Genomic DNA, 26,618 nt, shown 5'->3' with positions numbered 1-26,618 from the left:
TGTCTCCTGGCCTCACCTCCAACTCCTAAGCAGCTCTGGTTGGTGTTTTTTGTTCCTCTCCTTTGAAAAACGGGAGGATTTCTTTGTTTCTAAGCCCTTTTCCTACTATGCTAAGTGGGAAGTGTTAATAGTGAGGTTAGATGAAGTTTTTAAGCTTCTACCGCCTTAATAATTTATGAAACTGACCAAATGTTGTTTATGTTATGGGGTATACCACATACAACTTTTAGATGTCCTTTGATTCCTAGGTTGTTTTATATATATATATGTGTGTGTGTGTGTGTGTGTGTGTGTGTGTGTGTGTGTGTGTGTGTGTGTGTGTGTTAGTACTCACACAACTTTTAGATGTCCTTTGATTCCTAGGTTGTTTTATGGTGTATGTGTATGTTTTAGTACTGAGGTCTGAACATGCTCACTTGGCTTTTTCACTCAAGGCTGGCACTCTATGACTTGAAACACACCTCCACTTCCAGCTTTGGGGTGGTTAATTGCACATAAGAGTCTTACGTACTTCCCTGCCTGGGCTGGCTTCAAAATGGTGATCCTCAGATGTCAGCCTCCTGAGAAGCTAGATTTATAGGTGTGAATCACTGGTGCTCAGCCTTGCCATCTAAATTCTTTTTATTTATATATATATATATATTATTGTAATTAATAGAAGGGCTACATTATACTTGCCAGATAGAAGGTGCATTACTTAACAGACATTGCTACCCCTTCTCATGTTTTTTTCTTTATTCCTTCAGGTTGCTAGCAATAAGGGTTGGTTGTCAGACCAACCAAAGTTTCATTTCCTAGCCTTCTTGGCAGTGAGAGAGTGTGAGCTAGAGATATGTACGAGAAATCTGTGAACCCTGGGATAGCTCTGAGCTCAGCCCCATGAGGAGCCAGGGCCAAGACGGCACCTCTGTACCTCTGCATCATACTACTTTGAGTCTCTCCCTCCCTGCCTCCCAGGCCTGCCTTTTCCACTGCCATAGTAACCACCTGCTTTCTCTTTCTTTCCTCTGCACTTCCTTCAGGCTGAGGAGAGGATGCAATCTGAGGTAGTGTGCAAAGCTTTGGTCTCTGCTTGTTAACACCACTGCACCCCATTTTCCCTCTTAAGCTTTTACTTCTGCCATCAATAGTGTGTTATTTTTTTTTTCTTCCTTTTGCAGCAAATCCGGAAACTTCGTAGGGAACTTGAGTCATCCCAGGAAAAAGTGGCCACCTTGACATCTCAACTCTCTGCCAATGTGAGTGCCCAGCATAGGGCAAGCCCTGGGCCACTGTTTATAGTTAGATCGATCTATTTCAGACAGTTTCTGACAAAGTCTGTTCTGGTTTAGACGGCAAATGAGCAGGTTTCTTCACACACCTACAATAGAAGATTTATCTCCTGAGATTTATCTCTTTACCTCCTGAGCTTTTGTAAAGAGCCATTTTGAGTGGAGTGGAGTGATATACAACTGTAATCCCTGCATTTGCAAGATGAGTTTGAGGACAAGCTGGGCTACAAAGCAAGCAAGGCTACGTTGGGTCAAAAACAGGAAGAGAGATGGAGGGAGGGAAGGAGGAAGAGAGGGAGGGAAGGACAAAAGACTTTTTTTCCTTCCTTTAATGAATAGCTATGAATGGGTGATATCTGGTAGTATTCTACCTTTCTAGAGAGAAAAGAGGTTCATCGGGAGGCAGAAACAATTTTGCCATTGATCATGGACAAACTAGCTATGCCTTATCCTTCTTGAGCCCTTTTGTGTTATCCTGGGTTGTACACATTCCTTTTTTTCATGCCAAGTAAGGGAATAGGCCCAGAATTGTCATTAGCATTGTGCAGTGGTCATCACACCAGTTAGAAATATTAATTCTCATGCTGACCAATGGCCTGGTTCACAAATGGCCCCTGCCTGGTAGCTCAAGGGGAGCCAGCAAAGACTGGCCATGCCCACATTCATCTGATATGGTCGCTATCTTCCTTTCAGACTTACTTTTTTCTGCCGTGTGAGATGGGGTCAAATGAAAGTGCTTTGTCTGACCAGGTTGTGGTAGTTTCTCCCTTGTGACTGAGATACAAACAGAGAACATAAGAGCCATTTTCCCCCAAAGCTGTAAACACCAGCTGAGCCGGATCTCCAGGAGCTTTCCAAGGGTTTGCACAAAAGCAACCATTTCTGCAATTTCCGCAGCACTTACTTGGTTTTCTCTCTTGCCTTCTTCCCTGGGGAACCCAGCTGTCAGGCCTGGGATCTGTCCCTCAGAATCCAGTCGAAAGGACTCCAAAATCTCTCCCAAATTTTGTTTCTAATATATTTCAGCAGCAGCTGAAATAAGCTATCTTCATTCTCTTTCCCCAAGCTTCTAGTCTATAAGGTCTGTATTTGGTAGTTTGTTAGAAGCTCTTACCAAGCACCGTTTCCCTCTCCTGGGGACCCAGAGCATTGTAACATAAAAAAGAACCATCGGATGCATGCCTGTCAAGGCCAACAACCATAGTCACGTCCTGCACACACTAAAACTTGTCTGAGAGATACTGGGCTGGGAGAGGGGAGAGGCGCCAGGGAGGCAAAGAACATTATTGTTTGATTCATTTACATTGCAGTTTGTCCGGCATCGTGCTGTCAAAGCAGGGCTAGGGCCAAGAAAATGAATTTAGAGAGTGATTTTTCTTAGAACAGGAAGTTCCATTTGACTAAGGGAGAACAAACTAAACACCCAGGCCCAGTGAATTCAAAATCTTGATACATATTTTTGCCAAAGGTCAGAGCCCCGCCTTCATTCAGGAGATGCCAGGCCTCTGGGAAAGTCCCACAGCTCTCTTCAAGATGTCCTGATCTTGGACCACATTATGGCCAAGTTTGCATGCAATGTCCAAACAAGAGAAGCTGAAGGCAGGGAGGGGCCCAGCCTGTAGTGCAGCGCACAGCCCCATGGTCCTATGGCACCCTCATCTGAGGTTGAGATTAGGAGGACATGTAATGGACAGAGTGGGAGAGAAAGCCCAGTCCTCTTGATGAGGAAAGGCCAATTTAGGCACACACAACAACAAAAAAGTAAAGCACACAGGAGGCTAGTGGTTCTCTTTAGTACTTGTGAGATTTCCAAAACTATAAGCTGTCCATCCACAGATGACACTGGGCCATAGAGGAGGAGATGGGAGATGAGGTCAAGAAGATAGAAGTTGATTGGACACCAGTGGACACACTTGTCATCCCAGCTGCTCGGGAAGCTGAGATCTGAGGATCACAGTGTGAAGTCAGCCTGGACAGGAATGTTCATGAGATTCTTATCTCCAGTGAACTACCAAAAAGGCAGAAGTGAAACTGTGTTTCAGGTGGTAGAGTGTTAGCCTTAAGCAAAAGCCAATGGACAGTTGCCTCAGCCGTGGGTTCAAACCTCACGTGCACATACATACACCAAAAAGAAGAAAAAAGAGGTGAAAGAAAAAGAAAATTACTCAGATCACCATGTATGTCTACTAAGGATTCCAGGCCTTGGCAGGTAGTCAAGACAAGAGGCAACCTCCAGCCATAATCCCATTCCAGGCTTGTGTCCAGGTCAGCCAGTGAAAACTAGAGTCAACCCAACCGAGAGGTAGAATTGCAAACCAATGAGAAAGCAGACTGTCACATCCTCACACCTATGTGAAGGACCTGCCCAGAATACAATGCATTGCCTCTTACTCAGATGCCTTGATGGTTGGCTGTTTCTTCATCCTTAAGTATGCCCCCTTCTAAGTCCCATACCTCATTCCCGTCACCATTCCTGTATATCTTGCTGCCAGTTGTCAGGCTAGAGTTGGACCATGTTCCACATGGCCTTAGCACTACTCAGCACCCTGACCCAAGTCTGCTTCCAGTGTAACCCCTCCACACCCAGCACCTTTCACAAAGCCAACCTGCCCTCTGGCGGCCAAACTCTAGAATGCACCTGACATTTCTTGAACTTTTTCTCTCCCACTACTTAGCAAATAACAGTAATAACAATAATAAAAATAATAAGGAAGAGAAGTGGTTGTGGCGCAAGTAGTAGAGCATTAGCCTTGAGCTGAAGAGCTCAGGGACAGCACCCAGGCCCAGAGTTCAATCTCCACGACCGACAAAAATAAATAAATAAACACATAAAATAAGGAAGGAAGGAAGGAAGGAAGAGCCACGCTGGGAGTAGGGGAAGAAATGAACAAAAGAGCCCTACTGGGATGTTATCTGGTCTCACAGAATTGAGCACACTTCACTGTGGAGTGAAACCAAAACTGTAGGGCCCACTCTAGAGGCTTATGGCCCCACTCACCCAATCAGCCTTCTACTCACATACTGCACAGAGCACAGGGACAGACCTACCTCTGGTAGATAACCAGTAGACACTCTCACCTTATTCAGGAAGTTGATTCATTGATAAAATAAAAAATCTCCGCTTTGAAACTGTCTGCTCAGGGACCAGGAGTGTGGCTTAGTGGTAGTGTTTGCCTAGAATGCATGAAGCCCAGGGTCCAATTCCTTGGCACCCCATACACAGAAAAAGCCAGAAGAGTTGCTATGTCTCAAGTGGTAGAGCACTAACCTTGAGAAATATCAAGGACAGTGCCCAGGCCCTGAGTTCAAGTTCCAGGACTGGCAAAAAAAAAAAAAAAAAGACACTGTCTGCTCAGAGAAATCAATACTTTGAAACCAAGATGTTCATTGACCTGTGCCTGTTCTGAGACAGAAAAATCAGTTAAAATGACTTCACTTCTTGATCAGGTTCTTTCCCTTAGCTTCATGCAACAGGTGATGTCTTTGTATATTTCAGGCTAACTTAGTGGCTGCTTTTGAGCAGAGCCTGGTGAATATGACATCTCGCCTGCGACACCTGGCTGAAACAGCTGAGGAGAAGGTGAGAGGCCTGGGTGGAAATGCAAGACATCGGGGCCCAGGTTACCCTCCTCAGTCACCAGGGCAAATTTCTCCTACCCTAGATGTCACCCTGCTTCCCTTGCTCCAATTCCCTTCCCTTTTCTGTCAAGAAGGCTAGATTCCAGGGCCCATCCCACTGCTCAGCCACTTCCACATGCTGACCTTATTTTCCTTCCTGGCTTAGGACACTGAGCTGCTGGATCTGCGAGAAACGATTGACTTTCTAAAGAAGAAGAACTCGGAGGCTCAGGCAGTCATTCAGGGAGCCCTGAATGCTTCAGAAGCCACACCCAAAGGTAGGGTGTTCTGTTACCCACCGAGTGAGAACAGGATAGGGACGAAGAGGGTGGGTGCAGATTTCCATCTAGTCCCCCAATATGCCACCTTCCATGTGAAATTTTCTCTACTATGATGTCTGATCAGACTAGCAAGGAGTGATGGGGAGCGTGACCGTCATTCTGGGGGTTGAAGGCAGGTGGAGGAGACCTGTAATTGTGGGGACGAGTCCTCTCAGCCTTCCGGCCAGAGCCAAAGAGCTGTCAAAGGAAGTCACCAGCAGAGCATGTCACATCTGTCCGCAAATGTGTTGCTCTGCATATGTGTATGTGATCTCTGCTCACCTCATCTCTCCAAGGGAGAAGTCAGTCTTCTCTGCAAATGACACAGCCAAGGATACATCTGTCACATAAGTGTCATGTGACAAGGTGGTCTTGGCACTTAGCAATCAGACTTTGCTACAGACAGCCTGACACCAAAATATCTGTAGTCTCTGGGCTGGGGAGAGAATTGGGTGATGGTGTTGTTGTGTAGTCTATACAAGGCCCTGGTTTGATACCTAGCCACCTTCTTCACACTCATACGCCACGGCTTCTACTGATTTCCTCAAGCTCCTCTTCCCACTGCCCGCTTGCCTCACTCTAAACATAACCCTCACTTACTTAGTTGACAAAAAACATCTTTGCCGGTGCTGGTGGTTCACACTTATAATCCTAGCCACTCAGGAGGCTAACATCAGAGGATCCCAGTTCAAAGGCAGCCCAGGAAGAAAATATCTGTGAGACTCTCATCTTCAGCTAACTAGCAAAAAGCCAAAAGTGAAGCTGTGGTTTAAGTGATTTAGCACTAGCCTTGAGAAAAATTTAAAAAAACACCAAGCATGAGGCAGAGTTCAGTAAAAGAAAAAAAAAAAAGCAATCTCCAAGTGAGATTCCAGTAACTATTCCTCAGTCTGCCATCAGGTTATTTTTCCAATTCTTTTTCCTTTTTTGTTGAAAGGAACTATCCCGGGGCTGGGAGTTTGGCCTAGTGGTTAAAGTGCTTGCCTAGCATGCATGACGACCCTGCGGAGGCACACTGCCTTTGGGTCCTTCGGGTAGCAATGGATCCTCCAGGAGCGGGGCCTGGGAGGTGGAGTGAATGTTAGTTTGTAGTTCAAGACTGATTGCTGCGAGTTTGGCCTAGTGGTAGAGTGCTTGCCTAGCATGCATGAAGACCTGGGTTCGATTCCTCGGTACTACATACACAGAAAAAAGCCGGAAGTGGTGCTGAGGCTCAAGTGGTAGAGCTCTAGCCTTGAGAAAGTCCAAGGACAGTGCTCAGGCCCTGAGCTCAAGCCCAGGACTGGCAAAAAAAAAAAAAAAAAGAAAGGAACTATCCCTTCTGGCCTAGAGTGACCCCTTATCTAAGGTTTTGGGGGTTTTGTTTTGTTTTTGTTGTTGTTGTTTTGTCAGTCGTGGGGCTTGAATTCTAGGCCTGGGGATTGCTGTCCCTGAGCTCTTCAGCTCAAGACTATGCTCTACTACTTAAGCCACAGTGCCACTTCCAGTTTTTCTGGTGGTGAATTAAAGGTAAGAGTTCCACGGACTTCGTGCTAGGGCAGGCTTTGAACTGCCATCCTCAGATCTCAGTCTCCTGAGTTGCTTGGATTACAGGCATGAGCCACCAGTGCCTGGCATGACAACTTTTTGTTTGTTTTTGCCAATCCTGGGGCTTGAACTCTCAGCCTGAGCACTGTCCTTGGGCCTTCTGAAGGCAAGCATTCTACCACTTGAGCCACAGTAACACTTCTGGCTTTGTCTGTGCATGCGGCACGAAGGAATTGAACCCAGATCTTCATGCATGCTAGGCAAGTACTGCTAGGCCATGCTCCCGGCCTTGGGGTGTTTTCTAGCAGTTAATCTCTTACACGCACAATTCTCCTTTCCTTCCTCTGTTCATTCCTTCTCCTCTGCTTATAAACCCACTAGAAAGATGTCTCCCACTCTGTTCTAATTGCAGTCTTCAATCTTTCTCTCTGGCACAGTCTTTTTCTTTCATGACCCCATTAAAATTAACTTCTGTTACCATCACCCAACCAAAGGCAACTTTACCAAAATCACCATAGGCTATTTCTCCAAAATCCAACTTAAAACTTTTAGGACTCACCTGGCTTGACTTGTGGCAGCATGTAAGCAGGAGCTGCGCTATGAGTCCAGAGCTGCGCTATGACCCCACAGAGCCACACCTGCCATAGGGTCTCCAAAGACCAATGAGTGGGGTAGTTTACTCCAGAGGATGAGGCAGGAGGACTGAGTAGTCAAAGCCAGCTTGTGCTGCATAACTAGTTCATGGTTCCATGGAACTACACAGTGAAACCCTGTCTCAAGGAAAAACAATGCACACATCCACACACAGTCAATTTCCCCAGATTTTGGACCCTATTCACCTCTGCTTTATTAGATCCTTCCCTTAGCTTCTGAGACTTATTCCCATCTGTCTCTCAAGCTCTGATGCCTTCATGGAGCTTCCTCAAGGACAGGTATCCCCCAGAGCACCAGCAAGCCATGGCCCATTTTCTGGGACTCTACATAGAATGTTTTGTTTGGTGTACATCCTGTAGCTTCTAAAAGCATTTGTTTTCATTTTAAAAGATTCGTCTACTGTAACATCCTCCCTCCCCCCCCCCCATAAAATGCTTTTGTGCATATTCAGAAGCTTTTGCAAAGGCTAAGGTGTTTAATTCGGCTGTGGAGCAGTTGCTGAGCCTGCACAAGTCACTGGGTCCAATCCATAACACTGCAAAAAAAACAAAACAAAACAGTAGTTTGTGCAGTTATTCATACTGTATAATTGAAGAACTTTGGGTTTTTTTGTTTGTTTTTGTGCAGATCCTGGGGCTTGAACTCAGAGCCTAAGTGCTGTCCCTAAGCTCTTTTTGCTCAAGGCTAGCACTCAACCACTTGAGCCCCACCCCCTCTACTTCTACCTTTTGGGGTATTCATTAGATATAAGAGTCTCACAGACTTTTCTGCCCTGGACTGGTTTCAAACCATCCTCCTCAGATCTCAGCCCCTTGAATAGCTAGGATTATGACACCCCCCCCACCATGCCTGTCTTTATTTATTGTTCTTACTTTATTATTTACCATCTAGCATTTTCTGTGTTGAAGCTCGATTTGCCCTTCATGAATGTTTTGTTCGATAACTAATTCACAAAATAAACGGTGTGTTTCCAGAAGAAGCTAGTGGGTTCCCTTCCGTGTATATCCTCTGCAGCCAGCCTTATCTTAGTTCCCCTGTGTTCTCTAAATCCACTGCCTCCTTTCCACTTGAACTTGGCCCGTAGAACTCCGGATCAAGAGACAGAACTCCTCAGACAGCATCTCCAGCCTCAATAGCATCACCAGCCATTCTAGCATCGGCAGCAGCAAGGATGCTGATGCCAAAAAGAAGAAGAAAAAGAGTTGGGTAGGTAAAGGTTCATGGGCAGAATCCCCATGGTTCTGCCTTCACCTCAGCACAGGTCCTGGATAACCTGGGTTGGCTCAGAGATTTAGCTAGGGCTCCCTTCTAGTAGTAAGCTTCAGTTTGATGTCTGTGAGGAACAACGTCTGCCAACTTCTCCCATTGCCCCAGCCGTGGCCTGCTGGTCCCCAGACACTCCCTGCACTTCACCTATTTCTGCTAGTGCAGGCTCTCCACACAAATTATGTCAAATGTATTTGGCTACCAAAAGAGCTGGAGAAATACTCAGAAGAGATTGGCATAGCAGTCCCTCCTTGCCTGCTGCTCCCTTTACTATAGAAAGGTTTTGTAAACAGTGTCATTCATTCTGTGGGCTTCCGGAGTTGATTCCTCCCGTTTGGAGAGGTATTAGCAGAGCTTTCTAGATGGCTTCAAAAGTACTGTCACCTCTGGGTGGTCCGGAGGTATCTTTTCATGAATGTCATCACTTACCTCCCTCTGACTCTAAAATAACTTTGGATGATCTTTTTGCAATGCTCTAGTTTTCTTGGGCACTGTCAGCTCTTCTGGCTGGCTGGGGAAGGGTGCTCATCTCTTCCCTGTGTAGGACCAGCCCACAGACCTTTGCAGAATGCAGACAGGAGCCAGTTGTGTGAAATGAGTGATTAAGTGTTGCTTCTTCTTCTTTTTTTCTTTTCCCTTCAAAATGCTGACTTCAAATCCCTATTTTTTTTTTCCAGGTCTATGAGGTAAGAGACCCGGTTCTTTTCCCCTATCATTACTTACTTTCTCTTCCCTTTACCATTACCTTCCTTATTTTTAGAGCAACTCTTTCCCCCTAAAAGGAAGAAAGAAAGGAAAAAAACAGCCACTCTGAACACTAACAGTCCGGGCTGTGACTGAGCAGGGTTCCTAACTCCCTCCCTCCACTGCATGGTGCACCCACAGCTGCCACTGGAGAGCAGAGGAGTGGTCTGGTTATAGGTCAGATGGGAAACTCAAACAATCAGACTCTGTTCCCTCCTGTCCTCCCCTGTTACTGAATTGGATGATTATAAAAAGCAGTCAAATTGAGCTACTCCTACCCAGAAAATATAAATTGTGTCAGTACTGGGGCTTGAACTCAGAGCCTCATGCTCTTGCTTGTTTTTTGCTTTTGTTTTTGTTTTTCTGCTCAAGGCTAGCCCTCTATCCACTTGAGCCATGCCTCTACTTTCAGCTTTTTTGCTGGTTAACTACAGATGAGACTCATGGATTTGCCTACCTGGGCTGGCTTCAAAACCACAATCCTCAGATCTCAGCCTCCTGAGTAGCTGTGATTAGAGATGTGAGCCACCAGATCCTGGCCCAGAAAATGACGCATCTTTCCATTTCTGGCCCATTAAATCTAGAAGCCAGAAAAAAAAAATCTCTAGATTGAGGTTTTCTTGACCACAGTTTCCAGAGGCCAGTTCAGCTTGGGCTTAGCCTAAAGATTTAGCTCCAGAGTGGAATGAAGCAGAGATGGTGAGGGATATGGTCCAGTCTAGGACATCATCATCACCCCGAACCCTAAAACCCAGGCATCCATGGGACTTCTAAAGTCATTCAGGTACTGCAGTAGAGTCTTAAGGACAACAACAACAAAAATGAAACCACAATCTCTGCTGCAAACCAAACATCTGAGTGTTACTCTCAGCAGTGTATGAAGGGTGTAAGCCATCAAGGCCATTGCCTCTGTCATTGAGGAGCCTACAGTGTTGCTGAAGAGAAAGAGAACTTTGCACATACAAAAATGAATTACAATCCAATGATGCCAAAATGCTTATAGCCATTAAGTGCAGTTCATAGACCAGAGTTGTTGGGGAAGACAGCTCAAAGGCAGTAAAAGTAAACTCAGGTGGGGTTAGGAAAAGTAGCCAGGGATGTGGGAGAATGCTCTCCATCCACTGTGTGGTCAGAAGGAAATGATGGGGCAAAGAAACCTGCTGTCCTGGAGGCTTGACCAGAGTAGAGCAGGGATAGGAAGGCTGATCATTTCAGCCAGGCTCTGCCATTATCAGATCAACTGTAGAACCACTAAATATTCTCCAGTGCTCATTTGCACAGGACACATTCTGAAATGTCTCCCGCAAAGAGTCCTGCTTTGTGTTGTTTACTCCGCTCTTTCCTGAACTCATTTAACCATGGGACCATTAGCCACATGGGCTATCAGGATTCTAAAGAACACTAAGCACCATTCTTACTTGCCCTAATGATCAAAGGGCTTATGCTCCAGGCACACTGGTCACAGGATTTCTTTACTTGTTAAGTGCCCGTACTGAGGTTTGAACTCAGGGCTTGAGCACTTCGCTTTCTTTATTTTTTTTTCCCCTCAAGGCTGGCACTGTGTGGCTTGGACCACAGTTCCTCTCCCAGCTTTTTGGTGGTATGAATTAAGTCTCAAAGACTTTCTGGCTTTATCTAGCAAGTACAGTGTCCTGGGTTCAATCCCCAGCACCAAAAAGAAAAAGAAAATCCTGACTTCAGAGTGTGGTCTCAGCTCTCAGCCTCGTGAGTAGCTAGGATTACAGAGGTGAGCCATTGACACCTGGCTCACAATATTTTTTTCTTTTTTGCCAGTCCTGGAACTTGAACTCAGGGCCTGGGCACTATCCTTGAGCTTTCTCAAGGCTAGTGCTCTACCACTTGAGCTGTCGCACCACTTCTGGCTTTTGTGTATGTGGTTCTGAGGAATCAAACCCAGGACTTTGTACCTGCTAGGCAAGCACTCTACAACTAGGCTACCCTCCAGGCCCACGGGATTTTTTTCTACATAGACACACGCACGCACATGAACAGCATCCCATGAATGAGTGATAGAAAACTTGATTGGATTAAAAACGAACATGCCTGAATTTTAATTCCAAGTCTTCCTTAAGTTGCATGATGCCAGCAAAAAGTCTACTCTGTCCTTTTCCATCTTAATGCTTCAACTCCACAGAGACCTGACCCTTATGGTACTTTGGTGCCCTAGTTGCCCAATGGCAGTAAACTCCCTGGAACCAACAGGCTGCATACATACTTTCTCACTCATACCCTCCTAGAGCCAGATTCGTCCTCTTTTATGTCCCATTGCTCTACTGACTCTGTGTCCTGGGAGACACAATTAGAAAGGATGGCCTCAAATTTTCCTTCTTTTATCTCTCCCTGTCCGAAAGATCTGCATTGCCTTTATCCCCCTATGGCCTTTGACCCCTCCTGTACTCTCTGTCTCTTGCTGCCATTCTGTCTCTGTGTCCCTGTGTGTGTGCATGCTGAATGGATGCATGTGAATGGGTGTGGGATGAGGCTCCTGGGTTGCATCTGTTAAAAGCTCGCCCCCCCAACCCCCAATCCTAATCAGCACTGAGATCAAACATCAAGCTATAATGCCCTAAGTTGTCTGAGGAGAAACTGGGAGAGATATGTATTGTTAGAAATCGATATGGTAAGAAGTGCGCTTGTTTGGTTGTTCTAACTGCTCTGTGGCGTGCTAGGCACCTATACCACAATACTAAGTGCAGCTTGGCCCCATTCCCTTCTCTTGATCTTCCCAGGGCCCTAGTGTCAGTTTCTGGTTGGTTTGTAAGGAGATGGGTAGAGTCTGGGCTGACGAACCCAAGGGAGCGAGGCTCTAGGTTGAGTCACGATTACTGGCTTTCTGATAGGGTTGGATTGCCAAGAGGTCTTTCCTGAAGGCCTCGGGGGTCTTCTGTCTGTCATCCTCAGGAGCCAGTTCTCCCCACGAAAAAAGAAGCCCCACGAAGTTCCGACAGCCTACGACAGACTCCGATAAACTCTTTTTCTGAGTCGTCATTTCTGGGACTCACAGAGCCAGTTTAGTTACAGCAGTTCAGTCCCGTGCCTGCCCCAATTCCAAAGTAATCCAAAGGGGAGCCCTCATGTCTCGCTACCTGCATCTGTTCTTTCCTAGCTTCGAAGTTCTTTCAACAAAGCCTTCAGTATAAAAAAGGGACCCAAGTCTGCATCCTCGTACTCTGATATCGAGGAGATCGCCACCCCCGACTCCTCGGCTCCCTCATCCCCAAAGCTGCAGCATGGCTCCACAGAGACGGCCTCACCCTCCCTCAAGTCCACCACCTCATCCTCTGTGGGCATTGAGGTCACTGAGTAAGTGCTCTGAGTAGCTGCCACCTAACCTGCTAGCCAGCGTGGCTCAAGTGGTAGAGTGCTAGCACAGAGAGGCTCAGAGACAGAGCCTAGGCCCTGAGTTCAAGGCCCAGGACTGGCAAAAGTAAAAAATAAATAAATAAAATATTTGAGGCTGGGAGTGTGGCCTAGTAGTAAAGTGCTTGCCTAACGCACACAAAGCCCTGAGTTCGATTCCTGGGTCTCACACACACACACACACCACACACACACACACACACACATACACACAAGCCAGAAGTGGTGCTATGGCTTAAGTGGTGGAGCAGTAGGCTTGGGGAAAACCCAAGGACAGTTCTCAGCCTCTGAGTTCAAGTCCCAGGACTGGCAAAAAAGAAAAAAAAAAAACAACTGCTAGCCAGGGCTGGCCAAGAGACCATAGACTCTGGACCAGTGCCACCTTGCTTATTGGCCTCTTCCTGGGTTTGTGAAACCCACAAAGGGCACTTTTCTGTCATACTTACCAAGTGTCTGTGGGCCAGGACTACCAAGCATGCATGTCAGTATCACCTAGCAATGAATGCTTCTGAGCAAGCCTGGCTGACTCCGCTTTCTTATAGGGCTCCTGCTCATTCAGTCCCACACACCAGGCTTTTCCATGCCACTGAGGAGGAGGAGCCAGAAAAGAAGGAGGTATCTGAGCTGCGCTCTGAGCTGTGGGAGAAAGAGATGAAACTTACAGACATTCGTTTGGAAGCCCTCAACTCTGCCCACCAGCTAGACCAGCTTCGGGAGACGATGCACAACATGCAGGTGAGTGTCCAGGCCCAGAGCAGCAGGAGAGGGGAAACCGCAGCCTGAGATCTGTCCAGCCCTACTACCCTGCCCTGTCTCTTCTTGCCACAGTTGGAGGTAGACCTGCTGAAGGCAGAGAATGACCGACTGAAGGTCGCTCCTGGCCCATCCTCAGGCTCCACTCCAGGGCAGGTCCCTGGATCTTCTACTCTGTCATCCCCTCGCCGTTCCCTAGGCCTTGCACTCACCCATTCCTTCAGCCCCGGTCTCACAGACACAGGTACCTTTTGGGGGAGAAAAGCCTATAGGGGTAAAGAGTTAAAAAATAAAGAAAACAAGTTAGGGGGTTCATTCCACTGGCTCTCTGGCATCCTCCTGAGGCCATGGGGTCACTGTGCTGAAGTCAAGCAGATTCCAGTGTTGAAAGACATGTAAGAATTATTACTGCTTAAAGCCATTCACATCGGAAATCCTAACTACTTAGAAGCAAGGATCTGGAGGATTGCAGTATAAGGCCAGTGTGGACAAGAAATTGCTAGAAACTGCATTGCAAACCATTTTATAAAAATGGGGCATGGTGGCATGCTCTTATCATCCCAGCTACACAGAAAGCATAAAGAGAGAAGCATGAAGACTAGCCCAGGAAAAAATCAAGACCCTATGTGAAAAGTAACATAAGCAAAACAGGCTGGAAGTGTAGCTCAAGAGGCAGAGCGCTTGCTTAGCAAGTGTAAGAAAGACCCTGAGTTCAAACCCCAAAACCACTCAAAGAAAGAAAGAACAAAATAATAAAGAAGAGTTCTTAACATCTTTTCAGTTTGGGGCTCCTGTTTCTTCTTTTTTGTCATAAATAAAGAGTGGTTATTTGGAAAGGATAATGGCTAGAAAGTTCAGGGAGTTCTGTGCATGTCCCTCAAGCCAATTAATCGTTCCTAATCCCCACAGACCTGTCACCCATGGATGGCATCAGCACCAGTGGTCCAAAGGAGGAAGTGACCCTTCGGGTGGTGGTACGGATGCCTCCCCAGCACATCATCAAAGGGGTAAGGAGCTTCCGGAAGGACCAACATAATACAGCTGGGCTCAAACTGCACCACACTTCAGAACTAATGCTTTCAGTAGTAGCCATCTGTTGTCTTTTGATCTTTTCCTGAGTGGGAAGTATGCAGTGTGAGGACCTCTTAGGACACTGAGAGATGATCTGAGCCTCAGTTCCCAGGCACCCACCCAAGCACGAGGGTGAGCATCGGGCACTCTGCGCTGGCTGCGTTGCTAAACCGTGGCGTAGGTTAGATGTATCCAGTGCATTCTGAATTCAGTGCCATCCTAAACAGAGAAATATCTTTTCTGCTGTACTTCGGCAAGAAAAGTTAGGGCTCTCAATCGTCCCCAAACTAGAATTCCTTGACTCCTGAGGCTTTGTGGGGTCACCGTTTCCCAGAGTCACGTGCATTAGGCTCACATGCTTCCACCATGACCTTACAGGACTTGAAGCAGCAGGAATTCTTCTTGGGCTGTAGCAAACTCAGTGGGAAAGTTGACTGGAAGATGCTGGATGAAGCTGTTTTCCAGGTGTTCCAGGTAAGTGGGCCACACGTAATCACAAAGGTCACTTGTTCTCTCATGGGATTTTCAGCCACCCAGGCCCTGGATTCCTGGAAACCTAAGGGTTTCTGGAGGAACAAAAGTGTCAAGACAGGTGCCCTTTCTCTCCTTTTAATTCCTGTAGCATTTGTCTTGCGGTTTCGCCAACTATTTTGCTGTCTTTTCAGTGTTCCTTACCTTTTTTTTGGGGGGGGTTGCTGGTCCTGAGGCCTGATCTTGGGGCCTGGGCACTGTCCTTGAACTTTTGTGCTCAAGCTTCCTTATCATGCTTATGCTTTCCCTATCTCTTCTGTTAGGACTACATTTCTAAAATGGACCCAGCTGCCACCCTGGGACTCAGCACTGAGTCCATCCATGGCTACAGCCTCAGCCACGTGAAACGAGTGCTGGATGCTGAACCCCCAGAGATGCCTCCGTGCTGCCGAGGTGTCAACAACATCTTGGTCTCCCTCAAAGGTCAGTCTCTGTCTCTTGGGTTGTGGCATAAAGGGCAGACAAGACCCATCGCGTCATGCATTCATGCAGCAAGAACCCATGGAGAGGCTAGAATATGAAAGTGTGTAAAAAATATGAGGGGTTACAAAGATGGAAAAGATGACTAGCACTCAGCCTGGGTTCAGTACCAGGGTTTGGGCTCAGGGACTCGTGTAGTAGGAGGTGCTTTACCAGTCGAGTCATGTTCCCAGCCATCGTTTGCTCAGTTATTTTTCAGATAAGGTCTTGTCTCTCAGACTATAACCCAGGCTGCCCCTAGATTATGATACTCCTACCTGAGTATCTGAGTAACAGATTCCTGAGTAGCTAAGTCTCTGTGTCCGGCCTAGCCCTTCATTTTATAGTCTGCCTATTCACCTCTAGCTTAGTGTATGTCCCCCCCAAAATGAGATCTACATTCTCAAAACGAGAGTTGAGGAGCATCCTGTGCACCCATGGAATAAGTGGCATGTGTGGGCCCCTAGAGAAGGGAGGCTGATCTTCTTTGGGCCCCCTGGCCACCCTCGTGGCCGTGATCTAGACTCCCAATTTCGGGGGGCTGTTTAGGTTTGAAGGAGAAGTGCGTCGACAGCCTGGTGTTTGAGACGCTCATCCCCAAGCCCATGATGCAGCACTACATAAGCCTTCTGCTCAAGCACCGGCGCCTCATCCTCTCGGGTCCCAGCGGCACTGGCAAGACCTACCTGACCAATCGGTTAGCCGAGTACCTGGTGGAGCGCTCCGGCCGGGAGGTCACCGAGGGCATCGTCAGCACTTTCAACATGCACCAGCAGTCTTGCAAGGTGGCTGCCTCCTGACATCCCTGCCCATCCTCTGCAGGCTCAGCCCCCCCTGAGACCTTTCCCCGGTACCTTCCTCCCTCCTCTGCCATTTTCCTTTCCATAGCTCTGCCTTCATCTTCTCCCTGTCTTCAAAGGTCTTTCCCTTTTCTCCCCGCCTCCTTTCCTGTTCTAGACCCCTTCCTCCCTCTCTCCTTTCCGTCCTTTTTTCTTTCTTTTTCTTTCCTAAATACCGAATCCTGGGGTTGAACTCAGAGCCTGGATGCTGTCCCTGAGCTTCATTTGATCAAGGCCACATCTCCACTTCTGGCTCTTGTGGTAGTTTAGTGGAGACGAGAGTGTCAAAGACTTTCCTCTCCAAAACCACAACCCTCAAATCTCAGCCTCCTGAGTAGCTAGGATTACGGGTGTGAGCCACCAGTGCACAACTTGCCCAGATTTCTTTCCTGGTTATTGCTTTTAATTCTTTTTTTTTTTTGCCAGTCCTGGGCTTGAACTCAGGGCCTGAGCAATGTCCTTGGACTTTCTCAAGGCTAGAGCTCTACCGCTTGAGCCTCAGCACCACTTCTGGCTTTTTTCTATGTATGTGGTACCAAGGAATCGAACCCGGGTCTTCATGCATGCTAGGCAAGCACTTTAACCACTAGGCCAAACTCCCGGCCTGCTTTTAATTCTTGTTTGTCTTTTTGCTTGTAATCTCTTCTTCCACAGTTCTGTTTCATGCCTTTCCCTTTAGTTGGTCATCAAGGAGATTCTATTTCTACTTTGTTACCTTCACTGAGCTTCATCCCTTCTCAGTTGTCTTTCTCTCCAATATCTTGTACTTTGGAGTCTCTGGAAAGAAATACTCCTAAATATTATATATTGTGAGCCCCCTACTGCCACCTCTGACACCCCAATACTGTCTCTAGATCACATCCTAATACTTTAGGATGTGTTGTTTCAAGTATTAGCTCTCCTCTCTCAAGGAAGGCTCATCCTTTAATGAGAGAACATTTAGAGGACATTAGCTGTGTGCTCCACCTTTTGGGGGGATCCAGGGCCATTGTCTAAGGTTTTTTGGAGAGTCTGGGAGCACTATGATCAGTCACTGTGGTAGGCAGTAGGCGTCTATAACCAAATGTATACATGCATCCAACAGGAGCCACAGGCCCCAGGGAGATGGAGAACTAGCAAAGCATCTCCGATTCTTCTTTCCAAGGTGGATCCAAATGCTGATTCCAGAGTGATTTTTCTTTTTCTTTCTTTCTTTCTTTTTTTTTTTTTCTAATTCAAGGATCTACAACTATATCTCTCGAACCTTGCCAACCAGATAGACCGAGAAACAGGAATTGGGGACGTACCCCTGGTTATTCTCTTGGATGACCTGAGTGAAACAGGCTCAATCAGTGAGTTGGTCAATGGTGCCCTGACCTGCAAGTATCACAAATGGTAAGCTGGGCTTGGGACCAAACGAGGAGCTTTGAACTGCATGCACATGACAGAAGCAAGTGTTAAGACCACTCTAAGTGACTCATTTCCCCCTTTCTTCTTACAGTCCCTATATTATAGGTACCACCAATCAACCTGTAAAAATGACACCCAACCATGGCTTGCACTTGAGCTTCAGGTAAGAGCTATGTCGCTGCATGAACTTCCTGGACCCTACTCAAAAGTCTGTAAGCTAGTTAAAACTCCTATCCTCTTCAGGTAGTGTAGCAGCAAATAATAAAAAGAAAGAAAAGGAACCTGAGATTTTCTGGCTGATAGGAGAAAGCAGGCATATTTGCATGTTAGCAACAGAGGAGAGGGAAGATTAAATAGGAAGGAGGGACACTGGCAGGCTGCTATTATCAGCATTCTCTGCCTGGCTACTCTGGTCCAGATCAGAGCAATCGGGTGGTTCTTTGAAGAGGGCACTGGTTTGTGAATCATCTTGGTCTGCCCAGGGCTGCTGTCCTGAACTCAATTGTCCCCCATTTTTACTTGAGAAGAAATCAAAGGGTTATTCATGGGAGGCAGGCAGGGGGAAGGAGCCCTGACACCGTGCCCATGGCTGCTCTGACCCCGCTCTCCCCGTTGTTGGTGGCAGGATGCTAACCTTCTCTAACAATGTGGAACCAGCCAATGGCTTCTTGGTCCGGTATCTGCGGAGGAAGTTGGTAGAATCTGACAGCGACGTCAATGCCAACAAAGAAGAGCTGCTCCGGGTGCTGGACTGGGTACCCAAGCTGTGGTATCACCTCCACACCTTCCTAGAAAAGCACAGCACCTCGGACTTCCTCATAGGTACTGGGGCCAGAGGGGTTTTCCATCGTCTGTGTGTACCTCCCCACCTCCAGGGGTGCTCCCTTTGCTTACTGGGGTTGCAAGCCTTGTAACTTCAGACCTAAAAACACTTAAGTACTTAACATAAACTCAAGGCCTGGGTTCTGTCCCTTCGCTTTTTTTTTCTTTTCCTGGAACTCTACCACTTGGGCCACAGCTTCACACACACACACACTCACACGCGCGCAGGCGCTCATACACCCCTTGGTAGTTAACTGGAGATAAGAATCTCAGACTTTCCTGCCCAGACTGCTTTGAGCCATGATCCTCAGATCTCAGCCTCCGTGTGTGTGTGTGTGTGTGTGTGTGTGTGTGTGTGTGTGTGTGTGTGTACACACGCGCATGTGCCAACTAAGGTCCTGAGCACTGTCCTTGGGCTTTCTCAAGGCTGTAGCTCTACCACTTGAGCCATAGCACCACTTCCAGCTTTTTCTGTGTATGTGGTACTGAGGAATTGAACCCAGGTCTTTGGGCATGCTAGGCAAGCACTCTACCACTAGACCAAACTCCAGGCCAAGATCTTAGTCGCTTGAATAGCTAGGATTACAGGTGTGAGCCACTGGTGCCCAGGTTTAACGTACATTTTTAACACAATTAGAATTCTGAAAATCAGCCCATCAGAAGCTATCCGCAAGCTGCATGTGGTGGCTTATCCCTATAGTGCTTGCTAGTGGGAGACTGAGATAGGAGAAGCACTTGAGTTAACATTCAAAGTCAGCATAGGGAGACATCATCATCTCAAGAGGAGAAGGAGGAGGTAGGATGTGGTGGGGCCTGCCTGGAACTTGCTTGGGATTGAGGGGATCGCTGTTCGCGATTAGCACAGGCAGAAAGGTCACCGTGAGCTGCTTGCTATCACGATCAACAAACCCATCCACTGGGTGCCAGGCAAAAGACAGAGGTAGCAGGGTCTCAGTCTGAAGCCAGCCGCAAGCAAAAAAAATGTGAAACCTTATCTGAAAAACAGCAGAAAGCAAAAAGAGCTTGGAGGTATGGCTCAACTATTAGAGCACCTGCCTAGCAAATGAGAGGCCCTAAGTTCAAAACTTAGTACCATCAAAAAAAAAAGGAGATGAAGAAGAAACAAACCAAGGCATTAGCTCCATAGTAGAGTACTCGCCTGACATCTGCAAGGCTCTGGGGGTGCTGGGGGTGGGAAGAAATTTGGAAGCTTGCCTACCCCATAGACTCATTCTGCTTTTTGAAGCAGAATGGTAGATACCAGGCAGTTGGCACCCAGAGGTCTTCATAAGTTTGGTCAATTTCCCTCTTTTGCTTTGGATGTCCTACCCTCTGCCTGGTACACAGGAGTAAGAAAGGCACAAGACTCAGGAGATATCATCTTCTTAGCCTTCATCTTGAATTTCTGCTCTTCTCCAGGCCCGTGCTTCTTCTTGTCCTGCCCCATTGGCATTGAGGACTTCCGAACCTGGTTCATTGACCTGTGGAACAACTCTATCATCCCCTACCTACAGGAAGGAGCCAAGGACGGGATCAAGGTGAGCCCTCTGCCCCGACTCCACTCCAAGCCCTAAATTAGGCTGTCATGGCTAACAAAGAAGAAACAATTCTTAAATCTTCTGCTGGGAACTGTTGTAATCAAATAGGCTCACTTTCTTTAAAACAACAACAACAATAGAGCAAGATATCAGATAATCTAGTCGGATAGACAAGGCTGCTTTCCTCTCAGCGAATGACTCCCGTCATTTCTGCCTCTGGGATGCTGTCCTCACTCCTAAATTCAGTTAAAGCCACTCTGTTAGGGTGATAATAAATACTAAAATAGTTACACTAAGAGTAAAGGAAAACCTATTACATCTTAGCTAATTACTGACTTCTAATAAATAAGGTATATGGGCCAGGAGCATAGCCTAGTGGTAGAGTGCTCGCCTCATATGCACAAAGCCCAGGGTTTGATTCCTTGGTACCATATACACAGAAAAGGCTGGAAGTGGCACTGTGACTCAAATGGCCAAGTGATAACCTTGAGCAAAGTGTCTAAGGACAGTGCCCAGGCCCTGAGTTCAAGCTCTGCTGGCTAAATAAATAAATAAATTGGCCAAAGTTAAACGTTTTTTTTTTTCATATATTTTTTATTGTAATTAATAGGAGGGTTACATTAGATTCACCAGAGGGAAGGTGCATTACTTCACATACATTGATACCCTTTTTCATGTCATGGAACATTGTTTTATGTACAGACATACATAAGGTGTATGAAGGGGGTGGTGAATTCTGTTCTAACTAAAGCACTTCATTGTTTTGAAGACAAAATATATAAACGTATTTATTTGGGATACATTAGAGTTTGAACACAGGACCTCATCCTTGCTAGGCAGCAATCCTACTGCCTACAGCCCTGAAGAGACTTTTTTGGTGTGCCGGTGGGCTTTTGGTGGGGCTTAAACTTAGGACCCGAGTGTCATTCTTAGCTCAAGGCTAGCTATCATTTTATCAGTTGAGCCACATCTCTACTTTCTTTAGCTACTTGGGAAGTTGAGGTAGGATACCTTGTGATTATGAGTTCAAGATCAGCAAGACTCCATTTCAAAAAAAAAAGACATTAAATTTATTTTAAATTGATATATTTAAAAAATTATATAACAATGGGACTTGGGTGCTGGTGTCTTATACTTATAATCCTAACAACTCTAGAACCTCAAATCTGGGGGAACACTGTTCAAAGCCAATCCAGGAAGCCAAGCAGAAAAGTCCCTGAGACTCCATCTCCAATTAACCAGCGAAATCGAGTTGGAGGCATAGCTCAAGCAATAGAGTACCTGCCAGGTGCAAGCTAGCTAAGAGAACATAAGGCCCTGAGTGTATTAGGAGAGGGAAAAAAAAGAGAGAATTATATATAAATTAGATGCTGCGTGATATTTGAGTTCATATGTACATTGTGCTAAACATAACTCCTCAAACATCATTTCTGGGTTTTTACCCAGCTCAGACATCATTTCTTTATGTTAAAAAACCTTCAAAATCCCTTCTTCTAGCTTTTTAAAACCTACTTTAACAGCACACCAGAACTTCTTATTCCAAACTACATCTTGGTGCTCAGTGTTCAACCCCTCCACCTTCTCCTCCCCAGCCTCTAGCAACCACCATTCTACTCCCATCTTCTGAGTGAGTCTACATATGAGTGAGATCATGCAGTACTTGTCTTTCTAAGTGTGGTTAATTTCACTTAGCAGAATGACTGCTGAATTGATTGTGGCAAATAGCAGAATTTCATTCTTTGCAAGTGACTAATACCTTACTATGTGTGTATTATAGTTGCTTTATCCATTCATCAGTTGATGGACACTAAGTGTTTTTTATGTATCTTGGTTATTATGGATAGTGCTACAATAAACACAGAAGATGGCTCTTCAGACTATTAATTTCCTTTTGTGTGGATGCATAGCCAGTAAAGGGATAGATAGGTCATGTTTTTTTTTAATTTGTTGAGGAACCTCCATAATGGCTATACTAATTTACATACCAACTAATTATGCATAAGGGTTTTCTTTTTCTGCATCCTCAACAGCACTTGTTAGCTTGAGTTGTTTTGTTTTCTTTTTGTATGTTTGGGTTTTGTTTTTTTTAATGGTGCCATTATTTGGGCTTGAACTCAGGGCCTTGTACTCTCACTTGGCTTTTGCTTCTCAAGGCTGGTACTCTACCATCTGAACCACACCACTAGTTCTCACTTTTTTGCTGGCTACTTGGCGATAAGAGTCTGCAGGACTTTTCTGCCTGGGCTGGCTTTCAAACCTCAGGTCTTATCCTCCTTAGTAGCTAGAATTACAGGCGTGAGCACTAGTGCCAGCAGTTTTTTCTTCTTGGTAACAGCTGTGGTTTTGATTTGCAGTCTGCTAATGATTATTGATACTGAGCATCTGTTCAGATCTTTTGGCCATTTGTATGTCTGTCTTCTTTGGGGAAAACAAAACAATAACAATGTATATTTAGATCATTTTTTGAAAGCCTTCTTAGTTTTCTCCCCTGTGAATTAGACTATGATGACACTGAAATCTGTTTTAGCACTAATAAACAGTGATCAATGACATGTCATCCATGAAAGTAGTTTATTATTGATATAGATATTTCCTGATAGAGTAAATTTCTAGAGATGCCCTTTATTAGACCATCTGAAAATGGATAGTATCTGTTATTCATGTGGGGAGTTGGCCTGGTGGTATTGTGCTTGCCTTATGCATGAAGGCCCAATTTGATTCCTCTGTACTATATACATAGAAAAAGAAAGCCACAGGTGGTACTGTAGCTCAAGCGGTAGAGCTCTAGCCTTGAGAAAGCCCCAGGACTGGCAAAAAAAAAAAGGAAGAAAGAAAAAAGGCAAAATTTCAGGGTAATCAGATTTGTATGTATTAAGGGGTTTTTTGGGGGGAGGTGTTGTTTGTTGGGTTTTGGGGGTTTTTTTGGGGGGGGAGTTTTGCTTGTTTGGTGTGGGATATGAATTCAGAGTCTAGATACTGTCCCTAAACTTTTTTGCTAAAGGCTCTATAAGTGCTCTGCCACTTGAATCTTGGCTCTACTTTTAGGTTTTTTTGGCAATTAATTGGAGATAAAAGTCTCACAGACTTTCCCTGTGATCCTTAGATCTCAGCCTCCTGTGTAGATAGGATTACAAATGTGAGCCACCAGCACCCAGCAAATTTTTTTTGTCAGTCCTGGGACTTGAACTCAGGGCTTGCGCACTATCTTTGGGCTTCCTTAAGACTAGAGTTCTACCACTTGAGCTATAGCACCACTTCCAAATTTTTCTGTGTATTTGGTACCAAGGAATCAAATCTAGATCTCCATGAATGCTAGGCAAGCACTCTAATCACTGGGCCAAACTCCCAGCCCCAGAAATATATATATATATTTTTTTCTGGTTAGTCATAGGGCTTGACTATGGGCCTGGGTGCTGTCCCTGAGCTCTTCAGCTCAAGACTGCCACCCTACCCTTGAGCTAAGCCCCACTTCCCGTTTTCTACTGGTTAATTGGAGCTAAGAGTCTCAGATCCTTTTGTCCCGGGGCTGGCTTTGAACCTTGATCCTCAGAGCTCAGCCTCCTGAGTAGCTAGGATTACAGGTGTGAGCCACCGCGCCGGACAGAAATATATTTGAAGCTGAGAACATTACTCAGATTTTTGAAGTTTTATCAGAGTCTTTTAAATTATTTTCCAAAGTTATTTTTGCCAGCTTATAACATTGTATTTTCCTGTTGGAAGGGTCACAGAGATCAGAACCTTGTGACCTTGCACCTGAACAGAGCAGTTTCCTAGTATTTGTAGGAATATTTGGCCTGAGATGTCTCTACCTGATGATTCCCTTATGCTAATCACACTTCTGCTCCCCAGGTCCACGGACAGAAGGCTGCTTGGGAGGACCCCGTGGAGTGGGTCCGGGACACTCTTCCTTGGCCATCAGCTCAACAAGACCAGTCAAAGCTTTACCACCTTCCCCCACCCACCGTGGGCCCTCATAGCATCGCTTCACCTCCAGAGGACAGGACAGTCAAAGATAGCACCCCAGGTTCTCTAGACTCAGACCCTCTGGTAAGTAGAAAGCATTCCAATGTCAAAGGCGAGTATTACAGAACTGAATTTCTGTGTGTGTGTGTGTGTGTGTGTGTGTGTGTGTGTGTGTGTGTGTGTGTCCATACTGGGACTTGAACTGGAGGCCTCATGTTCTTGCTTAGCTTTTTTGCTCAAGGCTAGTATTCTACCACTTGAGCCAAACCTCCACTTCTGGCTTTTTGCTGATTACTTAGAGATAAGAATATCAAGGATGTTTTTGCCCCAGCTGGCTATAATCTGAGAGCCTCAGATCTCAGCCTTCTGGAGTAGCTGGTATTATAGATACTGAGTCTCTGATCTCAGCCTCCTGAGTAGCTAGGATTACAGGCAGGAGCCATTGGTGTCTGCCTGGTATTTAGGTTTGATGGATGGTTTGTGAACTGGGGAGAAACAGGTTCATGATAGCCTGGAGTCTAGCTGGTAGAGATAGATTTCTTTCATTCTTCCCAATATTAGCTGCTTTGCACAGGCCTCAGTCCTGTCAAGGAATGAAAGCAGCAAAGGTGGTCTTGCTATTTGGAGTATCCCCACCGCACATCCCACACTGTACTTTGTTATTGCATATGTACCCCAGGTGACTGTTTGTATGTCCCTGTTTACAAACAAGATTGAAGCAGTTGGCACTGCCTTTTTGTGAATCACCTCACCTCCAAGCTCTTAATCACTTACAAGCCAAAGAGCAAATGCCTGATCTAATCTGTTTTATATTTCTCTTCTGTGATCAGGACCCAGGGTCGCAGCTGTCATTAACTCAGCTCTCTGCCCCCCTTTAGATGGCCATGTTGCTGAAACTTCAAGAAGCTGCCAACTACATTGAATCTCCAGATCGTGAAACCATCCTGGACCCCAACCTCCAGGCAACGCTCTGAGGGTCTTGCAGTCTGTCACCCCGGAGGGCAGAAGGCTGGCATCAGCTTCATTAGCTCCTCCTCTCCCCTCTTCTCTCAGAGCCCTGGCTCTCCAGCCCCATAGAAGAGCAGAGGGAGGAGGAGGACAGGGAAAAGAGCAGGTCCTTGGTGCTGCACCTTTGAGAACTTCCTAGGGGTGGAGTTTGGAAACTTGTGTCCCCTGGATAGATTTACTGAACTCCTCACGATGATTGGGACAAAAGATGATTCTAGGTCTTTTCCTTGATTTCTTGTTTCAACTACAAACTCCTGGGCTTTCTGGGAAGGGGTTCAGAAGATATCAAAACAAACAAAATACTGTAGCAGTTCCTAACTGATTCTCAGGAGCAAGTCTGAGACAGTCACATGTGGGGAAATCTGAGGAGGCAGGAAGTTCTGCAGGCTCTTACAGATCCAGCCCAAGTCCATTACCACTGCCAACCATCTTTCCCCCAGAGATCTGGCCCTTGCCCAGAAAAGAAGCATGTGGTTAAAAAAAATGTAAATCAACCTACAAAAGGTAAAAGGTCATGGAAACAATGAAGCTGGAGAGAGGAGGCTCAGTTGCCAAGGTAGAAAAGAGTGCTGTTAACTCTCACCTTCTGAATGACATCAGGGGATATTGACAAGACAGCTGCCAATCTAAGAAGATACCAGACCACAGAAGTAACGTTTCAGCCTTCAGAGAAAGACTACTAGCTCTGTCTTTCTGCCCTCTAATTTAACATGCATGAGAGTCAATAAACCCTACTTTTTAATTTTTTAATTTTCTTTATATATTTTTTTCCTACCATTTGCCTATTTATTTTCCTCATTCCCCCCATTTCCTCACATGTCCATGAAATTCTTGAGTTTTTTGCCAGGGGCTAGTTTGGCTTTTCCAAGTGAGTTTCCTTTGCTGAACCTAATGCCATCCAGTTGGCACCTCCAAGACACCTGCCACCTTTGGCATCTTTGAGGTATCAGAGAAATGAGAGAGATAAGAAATGTTGGACCAGAAATAGCAAGAGAAAGGAACTCCTGTCCCTTGACTCTTCTTTGGAGAAAGCACTTGTTCTTGAAGCTAAACTGCCAAACCCAGACATGACGGAAGATCTGCTCTGAACTTCATCGAGGCCTGGAGGAAGACCAGGAAATTGGAAATACACATCTGCCTTGTGGTCTGTTTGGCACCCTCACTGCTCTGTTTGGATGGTGGTCACTTGGCCTAAGTCAAAATTCCCCCTCTCGCCCCTTCCTGTTTGCTTTTGACAGGTGAATATTTGCTTATAAGAAACTGGACATATATGTGAAACACTCAAAATCAGAATGTAAGTCTTGAGCAGCTTGATTTGGAGGCCAGTGTCTGCTTTCCGGAGAGATGCACATCTCTGGCAGAAGTTGCCCTCTTCCTGTTGACCTAGAGATCTCGCAGTCCATGTTCCTTCATATAACAGTTACTTAACTGTGTACTTAAATGTACCAGTGTAGGAGGAAAAAA

The 26,618-nt window shown here is 46.0% G+C and overlaps 1 protein-coding gene across 2 annotated transcripts in view; it reads left to right on the top strand.

Annotated features, from left to right (window-relative positions):
* The window catches only part of Nav1 (neuron navigator 1), a 237,966-nt gene extending 212,062 nt beyond the window's left edge, over nucleotides 1–25,904 (top strand). For both annotated transcript variants that reach the window (XM_090341438.1, XM_090341437.1), the window contains 18 exons: nucleotides 1,023–1,046; nucleotides 1,161–1,238; nucleotides 4,768–4,851; nucleotides 5,056–5,167; nucleotides 8,475–8,596; nucleotides 12,528–12,724; nucleotides 13,324–13,516; nucleotides 13,610–13,778; nucleotides 14,444–14,541; nucleotides 14,984–15,079; nucleotides 15,400–15,559; nucleotides 16,145–16,380; nucleotides 17,654–17,808; nucleotides 17,915–17,986; nucleotides 18,449–18,645; nucleotides 20,065–20,183; nucleotides 24,033–24,230; nucleotides 25,025–25,904. In XM_090341438.1, coding sequence (XP_090197564.1) covers nucleotides 1,023–1,046; nucleotides 1,161–1,238; nucleotides 4,768–4,851; nucleotides 5,056–5,167; nucleotides 8,475–8,596; nucleotides 12,528–12,724; nucleotides 13,324–13,516; nucleotides 13,610–13,778; nucleotides 14,444–14,541; nucleotides 14,984–15,079; nucleotides 15,400–15,559; nucleotides 16,145–16,380; nucleotides 17,654–17,808; nucleotides 17,915–17,986; nucleotides 18,449–18,645; nucleotides 20,065–20,183; nucleotides 24,033–24,230; nucleotides 25,025–25,120 — 2,406 coding nt within the window. In that variant the 3' untranslated portion in view covers nucleotides 25,121–25,904. The remainder of the gene's footprint in view (nucleotides 1–1,022; nucleotides 1,047–1,160; nucleotides 1,239–4,767; nucleotides 4,852–5,055; nucleotides 5,168–8,474; nucleotides 8,597–12,527; nucleotides 12,725–13,323; nucleotides 13,517–13,609; nucleotides 13,779–14,443; nucleotides 14,542–14,983; nucleotides 15,080–15,399; nucleotides 15,560–16,144; nucleotides 16,381–17,653; nucleotides 17,809–17,914; nucleotides 17,987–18,448; nucleotides 18,646–20,064; nucleotides 20,184–24,032; nucleotides 24,231–25,024) is intronic.
* The last annotated feature ends 714 nt before the right edge of the window (nucleotides 25,905–26,618 follow it).

Source organism: Megascapheus bottae, chromosome 10 (assembly GCF_031878675.1).
Source record: "Megascapheus bottae isolate mThoBot1 chromosome 10, mThoBot2.hap1, whole genome shotgun sequence".
In the NCBI taxonomy this organism is placed as follows: Eukaryota; Metazoa; Chordata; class Mammalia; order Rodentia; family Geomyidae; genus Megascapheus; species Megascapheus bottae.
The sequence above is the reverse complement of the archived record's forward strand: the minus strand, read 5'-3'. Positions and strand labels throughout refer to the sequence as shown.